The 10,870-nt window shown below is 41.1% G+C and overlaps 1 protein-coding gene across 1 annotated transcript in view; it reads right to left on the reverse strand.

The window, feature by feature from the left end:
* LOC103809876 (probable E3 ubiquitin-protein ligase HERC3) overlaps positions 1-9,727 on the reverse strand; it is a gene marked incomplete at both ends in the record, with an annotated part of 11,657 nt that extends 1,930 nt beyond the window's left edge. The window contains 9 exons of the mRNA XM_009082747.1: positions 1,073-1,239; positions 2,468-2,611; positions 3,198-3,368; positions 4,931-5,020; positions 5,108-5,131; positions 6,392-6,505; positions 7,011-7,174; positions 8,872-9,061; positions 9,616-9,727. Coding sequence (XP_009080995.1) covers positions 1,073-1,239; positions 2,468-2,611; positions 3,198-3,368; positions 4,931-5,020; positions 5,108-5,131; positions 6,392-6,505; positions 7,011-7,174; positions 8,872-9,061; positions 9,616-9,727 — 1,176 coding nt within the window. The remainder of the gene's footprint in view (positions 1-1,072; positions 1,240-2,467; positions 2,612-3,197; positions 3,369-4,930; positions 5,021-5,107; positions 5,132-6,391; positions 6,506-7,010; positions 7,175-8,871; positions 9,062-9,615) is intronic.
* Between the last annotated feature and the right edge of the window lie 1,143 nt (positions 9,728-10,870).

The following is a 10,870-nucleotide window of genomic DNA, read 5'->3' on the forward strand; positions in this document are numbered from 1 at the left end:
ACATCTATCAGAGAAAACAAATTCAGCAGAAGTAAACAGCATCATACATCTGGGTAATATGAGTACAAGAGAGAATCTGAGTCACCTGAAGCAGTAAGAAAGAAATACACCTCAAATAAAGAAATGCTTTGTCAGAAGCAGGAAAAATGCTAGTCCATAGAAATTATTATTGTAGTCCACACTTACCTAGTACATGGATCACCTTTAATGATCCTGCCTTTAGAACAGAACTACATTTCTAGTTCTTAAGTTCTAGTTCTGTATCAACACCACATAAAGGTCTGAGGTAGTGGAGGCAGAGAGGATGGTGGATTATGTCCCCATCCTGTAGAAAATAATCTCCTACCCCTCAAAATCCTGCTGCTGTATTCCTGGCATTTTACCTCATTAGTGTAAAATACAGCTGTCACTCTGTGCAGATAAATCAGATGGCAAATCAGAAACAAAAATAAGACAGCAGTCAGAGAGATCTTAACTTCTCACTGTCAGAGGGAACCAATATGTCCATGCAATTAGGCAGAAAGACTCAACACACCATTTAGAAAAAGTAGTTCCTTCACTCCAACTGCTTCCTGGCCTGGGAACAGGTCAGAGCTATACTGGTTCAGGCCTGGGACGATCCACAATGCTATACATAGTTCCCACCCATGGCTACACCATAAGAGATGCAGCCCCTCTGCTTGCTAAACCAAGCCTGGCTTGAGAGGAAAGGCTGAGGCTAGGATCTGGGATCATGCATGCAAACCACACAGTGGAGGGACAGGCTCCTAGCACTGTCCTCGAAGGGGTGTGGTAGGTATCTTCTGGCGGTGTTGACACCCTGTTTCTGGGGGACAGGAGGACAGGTACATAGGTTAGAGCCTAAGCAGATGGATCCGATAGCCTGTGGGGAGAGAAGCTGTACACGAAATTCAGTACCGGCTCATATACTTTGCTAGGATAACAGTCCCCCAAATGAATCAGTCACTCAAAAGGATCAAGAGGTGCTTATTGATCAGCTTTTACCTAGTTCGGCATTTCTTGTTCTCAGCTTCTCCCTTCCCCAAAAAGCTGCAAATTTTGTTTTTCATACCTTCCTTCTGTAGGGGACAGCTCCTTCAAATCCTCTAGGCAGGGCTTCACGTTCAAGAGTTTTTTGTACAGAGCCAAGGGAAAGTGAAGGTCTACCACTGTGAAATTGTATATTGCAAGACCACATATGATGCCAATCAAGTGAAACCAGTTGTGTTCTACAAAGCACTGCAAAACCACACAGAGAAATCCTGATGAGACACACTGTCACTGCTGCAATACACAGTACCCTTTACTCCATGCACTAAGAAGCCAGCGCCAGTCTGGTTGTGAATACCTTGCTGGAGTGTGGGACAGAAATGAAGATTTAGAAGCCACACTATTACTCTTGTAAGCCATGATTAGCTGTGGAAACAGCAACGGCTGCTTTCCACCTCACCTGCCTTTTATTTCCATTTTACGTATCTCAGCATTTAGACACTAACAAAGCTTCAATGTTTATTGCCTATGTACTGCAAGAAAATGTGTTAATTCCTTCCCTATTGCCCATCCTATTTTCTGTTATTAGTTTATGCATAATCACAGTGACACCCAGGCAAATATACCAGCAAAGGTATTGGCATACAACCTTACACTCTCTGCATGTTTACTCTCACACTGGTACATCAGTCCCAGACTGGCTGCCTATGTTTGTTAAATGTTCTAAATACATGACTTGTTTCAGTGCTTACAATGTCATTACTCTAAGTGTCAGAAGACTCATTTTATAGCAGTAACATGAGAAGTGATTGCTCTGTAACACTGTTTACAAGTTGCAAAAGGTACCATATGATTTCCTTGTACAATATAATTAATAAATTAGGAAGAAGGCACCTTAGAGGAAGACTGACAACATCACTTCCCATCTTGCTACCTAGGAAGGTGAAGGAAATTACATAAACCACCATCTCCAGCATAATGCTATCTGACACGTACAGATTTTGCGCTCCACACTCTTCCAAAACCAATCTCCTACTACACACATAAAGCATTAACAAGTTTAGATCCTGAAGGTGATAGTGATGCATGACTAAGTGGATTGGTTGCAATTATGTGAACAGCAAGGGAGGCACAGAATTCTAATGTCATTACCACCTAAACCTCTCGTTCTGTAAAACAGAACATGACTGTCACATTCATGATAATAAGAGTTCTATTAAATGTCATCTGACCCTTAATACAAGTTTTATTATGGGATAAGAATAAAGAGAGAGAGCCAACTCCTTAACAGGCACAGCCATCACCCTTCTACTAAAGCTAATGGAACTATTTACACTAACTGAAAACAGAGCTCACATTGTATCATAGGTGGAAAAGAGAAGAAGATAATTTCTTTCCCATAGTTTGCTACTAACTTCCTTGTCATTTAAATGCAGCATATTATTCCAACATGCATGTACAGAGGGCAAGGGCTTACCGTGTCTGAAAACCACAGGAGGTTTGACTCTGGGTAGTAAGTGAACATGCCATAAATAGGGTTGAGGAGTTCTTTTAACAACAGCAGGAAAAATTCCTTTGTCACTCCTCCAGCATCAACAGCTTCCTCACCATCAAAGATGACCTGTACAAAAAATAGGTCAGTAACAGGGATGCAGGGCTCAGACTGAGTGAATCAGACACCTTTCTAACTGAAGGCCAGGCAAAGCAATTTGTCTAACATGCCCAAACACATTCCAACTCACAAGCTTGTTTCAGTGCTCTGCTTGCAGGGACAGAAAGAGAACAGAGGGTGGCAAACTATATATTTTGAAAAAGTTTCATTCCTTATGCAAATCACAGATAACCACCTGTTGTCCCAATAACCAAAGCAGAAACATGACAGCAGCTACTGAACATTGTAGCAAAATCTCAGAGATAAACAGGTCCTATTTAAAATAACCTGTTCCTGCAGAAGGACAAAACAGAGACTGCATAGTATCATAGAAATGTTTCCACCACTGCCCCTTGCACACTAGATGCCCTGGGAGAAGAGAGTAAACCTCCTGCTTGCCTTCCTGTAAACTATCCACTGCCAAAACACTCCAGGAGCCAGAAGAGATCAGATCAGTGTTCCTGTGCGCTACACCTGTGGAGAAGCTGCTGCACACTGGTCAAGTGGTAATGTGAAATGAAAATGAAAGGGTGCTAAAGATATGGCAAAAACTTACTTTAAGAGGCTTTTTCAAATCAATGTCTGAATGGATGCTCAACTCCCTTAAAGCATCACCAACTAAGTTATTCCTGCGAACATGAAGTACTAGGAAAGGGCTTCTGGCCAGCAGAGGCTCCAGGGTGAGAAGCATGAAGACATTCTGCAAATTTGCACCATTTATTGCAACCTGCAAATAAAAGAGGGGTCAAAACCAGTTGCTACTCAGCTCCTTTCTTCCTATGAAGGGAAAGCAGTTAACAACTATATGCCTGATGTTCCTTTCTGCCGTATGTTTTTATTTTGGTTTCCCCAGGGTTAAAGGGGTGACATGCTCACTCTGTACAAATGTGTGAGTCTGTATGCCTACCTTCTGAGTCCACTGATTGATATACCGAATTTGAACAACACAGAGATCAAATTACTGAATGCTTTTTTTAAACATTAGGCAGGTGGGTTGGAAGAAGAGTCTTTATTCATGCTCTTACTGAGTCAAGAAACTCAGTATGAACACACCCTGATAAGAGTCAGAGAGTTCATGAAGGAAAGCAATGCTAAAAGGAGCCAGTTGGCAAAGGCATTTGGCAAGGCACCAGGGGAACCCACCACATGTAATTCAAAGCCCTCAACCACATGGATTTCCTGGAGTTGGGCAAGACACAAAGTCCAGCCAAAGCTTTGACCACACATGCACTGTCCACAGTAAATGGGAAATTCGCATTTGAAAATTCAGTTGAAAAGTCAGTTAAATCTGAGACTGAAATCCACCAGAAACCAGGCTTCCTCTCTTCCAGCAGTCACAGAACTATTGGTTTCTTTGGCCACTAAGTGGCTGTCTTCATAAAGATCCTATCTCTTGGGTAACAAAACCTTTACCAATCTGCTGTTCTGCCGAGATAAAGTCAACACCCTCCTCTCAGCGGTGCACTGCTCACAAGACAGGCAGCTAAAAACATGTGCAAGAGGGTGACAAAATGAAAGCAGAAGGTGATTGCAGTATCTCAGTGTAGACCAAGCCTCTTCAGCCTTGCTGAAGGCTATCTGCTCAAGCAGCCATAGAATAGCTGTACCGGATGAGCAGTCAGTGTCCAATGCTTTGCCTCTCTCAGGTGCCTCCTGAGAGGCACCTGTGTCCCAGCAATGCCTGGCACTGGGACATTTACACTGGCACAGAGGCTGGCTGCCCTTGTCACAGCTTGGCTGTGAGCTGGCTTGGCTGCCACCTACCGTGTAAAGGTGCTGGAGCTGAACATTTGTTCTCAACACACTCCTGGAGGACCGTGGGTCTGTGCCCCTCACGGCAAAAGGGGGGGTGGGCTGCTGACAACAGATGCTGCTCAATGTGAGAAGTAACAACCACTCCTGCACCAGACAGGAACTTGAAACAAAGTGTCCACTTACCAGGAAGTTTGTCTACTTCTCCAGTCTTAAAGCTCATCTATTTGAAACCTCACCTTACTTCTCATCCTTGGACTATCAAAAATGTGTAACTATTCCTTCCCTATATAGTTTAAATTTTCATCGCGTGCACATCTGGCAGTTCTGATGCTACCAAACATTTTGAAGAGGAAGACACCAAGCACTGTCCCTGCAATTTCCAGGCCAGAGAGGTTCTTCAGCTACACTACGCTCCTGCATCATGGAAACAATGTGTTGCACACACCAACTCCCAGTTGACATCTTTTCCATGTAGGCACCATTGGAAAAGGCAGAGAAAAAGAAATGTGTCAGGAAAATTGGGAGAAAAATTACCTGCATCTGTAGTTCTGCATCTGTCTGTAACATCTTGGTCTTAGCCTGAGCATCGAAGATGAAAGGGTAAGAACAGAGAGTCACAGCATCCTGCAAGAAAGGCAGGCAGACTGGTTCCTATCTACAGCTTCCAGAGCACTTTTTAAAATAAAAGTCATGAAAAAGAAATTTTCTTACCTGCATGATAGATGGCCTTACTTTCTGTGAAAGAAAAAGAGATACATGAAAATCTTTTACTCTTTTGATTTTTGTCTCTTCTATTTTTTTTGATGGATTGGTTCAAAGGTGTCACAAAATAAATTCTCCTCTGGGACCAACGACCCATTTTTTCCTCTTAAAGAAAAGCCTGGGAACTTCCTTCTCAAGAAAATGCACAAGTATAATTCAAAACATGAACACCAAATGTTACTCAGAGGACTAACTGGCACAGGAGCCTGTGTTAGCCTGCCATAGGTGGAACTTACTCTTAGGAAGAAAAGCAAAAAAACCACCCCAAGGCAAAAACCATATGATGAACAGGAGAAAGCATACGGCCACAACATGGCCACACAAGAACACTCCTGCAATGCAAATTACTCATAATTAGCCACATTAACACAATTTTAACTATTGCTTACATAAATTTGAGTCAGTATTTTACTGCTCTGCTCACTAAAAGTAAGCACACAGCAGTACTATTTAAATGATGGAAAGTAGGGGATGGGGGTCACAGCACAGACAACATTTAGAAAGTCCATTAAAACACACAAAAAATTATCACTACAGTCAGGTTGTACTCTTGCAGCATCCCTCGGGTAGATATTTTTGGTGTTTTCTCACACTTGGGATTCCCTTCCTTGCCATAACTACATAATCTCACTGGGTTCCCACACAGCATATTCCAGCCCTCAGTTTAGTTAACTCCTTTCTTACAGATGGGAAAGTGAGACATAAAAGAGGTGAAGGGTCTTACCCAAGATCACCCAGCAGGTTATTGGAAGAGCCAGGAATAGAACCCACATCTCGTGAGGCTTGGTTCAGTCCCCTAGCCAGAACGCCACACTGCCTCCTCTTACAGAGCAACTTTTTAAGATCACTGGCTACATTATTCACAATACCTGCCTAAACAGCAGAAGTAAAGGGTAAAAATTATAATTTTAGAATATAGGACTTGGCTCCTGAGGTCTCGATTATATTACAAGGATCCAGTGACTGAATTAATCCCCTTGTGCAAGGATTGAATGAAATTCACATGAATAATCACAGAGATTGTTGCATTAGTTAAATGTTGTTAGCTCCAACTCTTCTGACAGCCTTGTTTTTAAGTCAGTTTTGTCAAGCCACTGAGTTCCCAAATCTGAGAGACTTAACAGACAGATGCTTCTATACTGAATACATTACACCCTCATTAAGGATATTGAAAATACAACCAGAGACACAAACATGAACAGCTGTTTCATGACTATGCTTAAAACCTCTTACCATTCCAGCCTGATGCAAGAACCACATAAGATAATCCTCCTGAATATCCACCAAGCTGGAAATCTCTGGGATATAAAACTTATCATACTCCACATGTTTCACCTTCTGATTTACCTAGTGAAGAAAGCAGATGGTTTTTAACATATGGTTATATTCAGCACTTTCCTAGAACGTGGAGGTTTGCTTTCATAAAATCAATCATAGCAGCTTGCAACAGGACCCAAAAAGTCTTAGAAAAACACATGATCCTTTACATATTTAGTACAAACCAAGAAGAATCAAGATAAACCTCTTTCTGACTAATTTTAGTTCCCTCTCCTCCTCACCGAGACACCCAGCACCAACACAGTGGGAGCAGAGACCATCAAGGGACAGGTATTTGTGATGCTGTAGCGCACATAGTCCGGTGGCTCAGCAATGGCAGTGTTTGAGACAGCCCTAAATGATCTTCAAGTACCTTGAATTCAGGAAAACCACTAGCATCCTTCCCTCACGACGTGTTGGCAGAAATGACAGAGCTCACAAGCCAGGGCTATGACCACTCTGCCCCTGACAATTGGCAAAGGGCCGATAAGACTGAATCGTCTTAAGACAACACACACACAGCCTTTCCTCTTACCTTGTGGAGTTTCTCCAGAAGTCTGAGAGCAGCTGTAATGTAGCTGCTGAACAGGACTGGGATCAACAGTGTCTTTCTTCCACTGAGGAGGTAAACCACTGCGCCTTTATAGAGGTCCACAAGCCTGAGGAAATATCTCGGGCACACTTGAGACCACCAGTTATCTGGAAAGCAGAGGACAAAGATATAAACCTGAATGAAAGGTCAGAGTAACTGCTAAAATAAGGAAATACACCCAAATACCGTTTCAAAAAACTTCCCTATTACTGTCTTAACTGTAGCAACAGAAAAGTGAGGCAGCAACTCATCTAAATACCACAAACTGAAAAGTTCCTCCCTTTCCACTCTTATACAACCACCCCAGTCACTACCCAGCCCAATCCCTGATCAGAGTGAGACCATGAATTAGAGGCTTTTCAACCTTCAATTCAAGACACTGTTTCAAGTGTTTGGTATTCAAGATACTGTAATCTTATGTCAGTTGTCTCTCATGAGTGATAAGAAAACAGTTCCCTGGGCAATTCTCTGTAGTAGCACATACTTTTCTAGCAGGAGTCACGTGTCTCCTGCTATGTCTGCACTAAAGGTCTAACTCCCCCTCTTTATAAAGGCTCATTTCTTTCTTGTCAAGAACAAGTAACCCTTACGTCTCCTCTGAAGGGACCCTGACTACTAGCTTCTTTGCTAGAACCAATCCAATATGCAAAGTAGGAGCTGGAGCTTAGGAAACCATCATGTCAACTGTTAGAAACAAACATCAATTTATCCCCTCAAGTGTCAACACAATAGATTCTGACAGGCAAAAGCATGAGAATCCTCTACATTTCTGTATGCAGTGGACTACTTTGAGTAGAGGAAGAAACTTGCATTCAAAGCCTCTTTGATTAATTAAAAAAATTAAAAATCACTAAGTTTAAATACTTATTGGAGTGATGCTTCTGGAGGTCTGAATGCATCACACAGCATGTTACATGATAATATGAGACAAGTACAAAACATGGTACAGGACAGCCTTACGAAACAAAATAAGATAACAAGAACATGAGTAGCAATCATTAAGCAGCATATGTTCTGTTTAGTCTAAAATAAGTTCATAGGAAAAAAAGACTCAGAAGTGTGAGAAGAGTTGAAGAGTTCAGCTTGATAGGGTTTTCCATGTCTTATAAAGGACAAAATAACTTCATATTTTATCTAGTATATTCTTTTATTTACCTTATAAAGAAAGGATATTCTAAAGTGAACAGTATGATTTAATCTTCACAATACACAAAAATCTATGTTTACATAGAGGCATGTAAATTTATCTGGAACTGAATCTCGGAATGTAGGTAAAGTAGATAAGGTAAATTAGTTTAACCTCCCTAGTAAATGTTCTTTGAAATTATATTCTACTTCTAAATTAAAACAATTCTTAAGTTGAATTTTCTTTATCATTTATCATCCACACCACCATAAATTTTATATGTTTTACACTATTATAATTAACTTCCCATATCTTACCTGTATGGCACATTCTTCATTTCCTCAGAGTTCATGTTTAAATTTGAATTTTATGTTTTTAATTCTTTTACATGGGAACATAGGTTCTGGGTGGGAGGACTCCTTGAGTCCTTTTGTTTCCCAGTTGCTTTTTATAGGAAACTGATTCATAACAACATCACAAATTATACCCAACTGCAGCCATTGTAACAGAATTTTCTATTCAAAGGAGACATGAGACTATTCGAAGTGACTCAATAACTTGGATACCACAACAAGCATCTTAACCAACACAAACACATGACTGAGAAATCTAAAGGCAAGACTTTATGTCCCAGCAGGATACTAAGAGCAACACACATCTTAAATGACAGACTCTTACCAAGAACTTTGCTGGGGTTGGTATCTAGGCGCAGAATTGCCATTGCTAGAGGAAGTGTTAAAGAGATGTAATACTTGGAGTCTTGGAAGGGTGGGAATTCAGGAAGAATCAGATAGATCCTCATTGCCTCAACATCTGGTGGTGAGCTGGACAGCTGAGGAATCAAAAAACTTTCAAAGCTCTTCAGTATCTAGAGGATAACAAAACAAAAAAGACAGCTTATCCTGGGTGACAGATAACCTACAACGTAGATGATGTTTAAGAACTGATGAAATGCGCAAACCCTATTTAAAAAGTCAAACCCAGAGTAAAAAAATCAAGCCGTAAATATTATAGCTATAAGTGGCAAGGGGAACATATACAATTCCATCCCACAGTTCTGCACTTATGAAAGAAATCCTCTACGTCAGAATAAATTATACAACCATAAAGCACTCAAATTCTGACAGATTCATGGTGATTGTTTACAAATATAACATACACAGAATTCATTTCAGCAGACATTGAAGTATTAAATGTCATGAGATAAAACTTTTTTTAAAAAAAAAAAGCCTCAGAAACAGACTCTGAGAAGGTCATAATCAGACCAGGACAATGGAGAAGTATCAATCGATAGCATGAAGCATCTGGCCTTTACATTTACAATACAACCCTTCCCCAAAACTGCTGCTGGTATTAGCGTGTTGAAGAGGGACAAAGCTTGAATTTCCCTTCTGAATATCCAAAACCTCAGAAGTGCAATACCTGGTCTAGGAGAATGGAGTGCTGAGAGTTCATCAGCTTCTCAAACAGCACTCTGGTGGAGTTCAGATCAATCCCTGGGATCTTTGGACTGGTTTTAAAGTGTTCATCGATGCTTTAAAAAAGAAATGACACACAGACAGGCATAAGTTGAAGGAAGAGACACCATCACCTGTGTATTGACATAGCCTTAGAGCAAACAATGGAGAAATGACCTCTAGGGAATTCACATAAGATTCAAAGCAGAAGTCTTCCTAAAAACAACTCTTCCTTCTGAATTTCGCTGGGCCTTGGTTAGGGCTGGGATTCTTGCAGAGAAATAGTTTATCAAAGTCTTTGGTTTCCCCAGGACTCCTTCACTGACTTAAGAGCCTTCCTAGATAGGCTGGATGACTGCTTAAAAACCTATAAAAACGTATCTAGCATATGTACCAGGATCCTCTGGGCTGCCTTCATATACACCACTATTACAGCGAAATCTGTTCCATCACACTCAGTAAGAAAGGAACAGTCATACAAGAGGACCTCAAATGACGGTTTTCAAAGGAAAACAGGTACATATCCAGAGTAGTTTTTTGGCAATTCTACTCTCAAACTTTATATAACTAAACAACAAACCACAATCAAAACATAACACAGTTGAGAACAGTCTTTGCATGGTCTTTAGTTGTAGCAAACGTGCTGCTCTTTCTGCTGTGCTTGAGAGGCTGTAATTTGCTCAGTCAGCCTGTGCAAGAGGGATAATAAAGACAAGCTTGCAGAGGACAGTAGCCCAACAGTCAGATTCAATAGTACAACACCCAGCCCTAGCAACACTGGATGTCCAGCCCAGCAGGTGAATCACCTACCTCAGTGCAAGAGCATGATCAGCATCTATAGCAGAGGCTATCACCACCACTGTCTGCAGTAGAGCTACATATAAAACCTTGCAGTTGTTAGTATAAAAAGGCCATTGCTACAATTCCATTGACCTCAACGATTTCCCAAGTCTGTCACTAGTCACACGAGACAGTGCTGTATTAGACACTCTGAAGGAAAAGGTAGCTATTAAATACTGGATGCATTTGTCAGTTTGCTGGTATGAATAAAACAACACAAGAAGCTAAATACAGCCTGCTCTAGTAGAACGGCTACTCCCATAACAGCACAAGCACCAGGCTGAAAAACATCTCCTCAAAGATGCTGTGGTACAGTTAGAGGCTGCGCTGTGCAGAAGTAGTATTAGGGCATGCTCAGTCATAGAATCATAGAATCAGCT

Source organism: Acanthisitta chloris, unplaced genomic scaffold, assembly GCF_000695815.1.
Source record: "Acanthisitta chloris isolate BGI_N310 unplaced genomic scaffold, ASM69581v1 scaffold41219, whole genome shotgun sequence".
Classification (NCBI taxonomy): Eukaryota; Metazoa; Chordata; class Aves; order Passeriformes; family Acanthisittidae; genus Acanthisitta; species Acanthisitta chloris.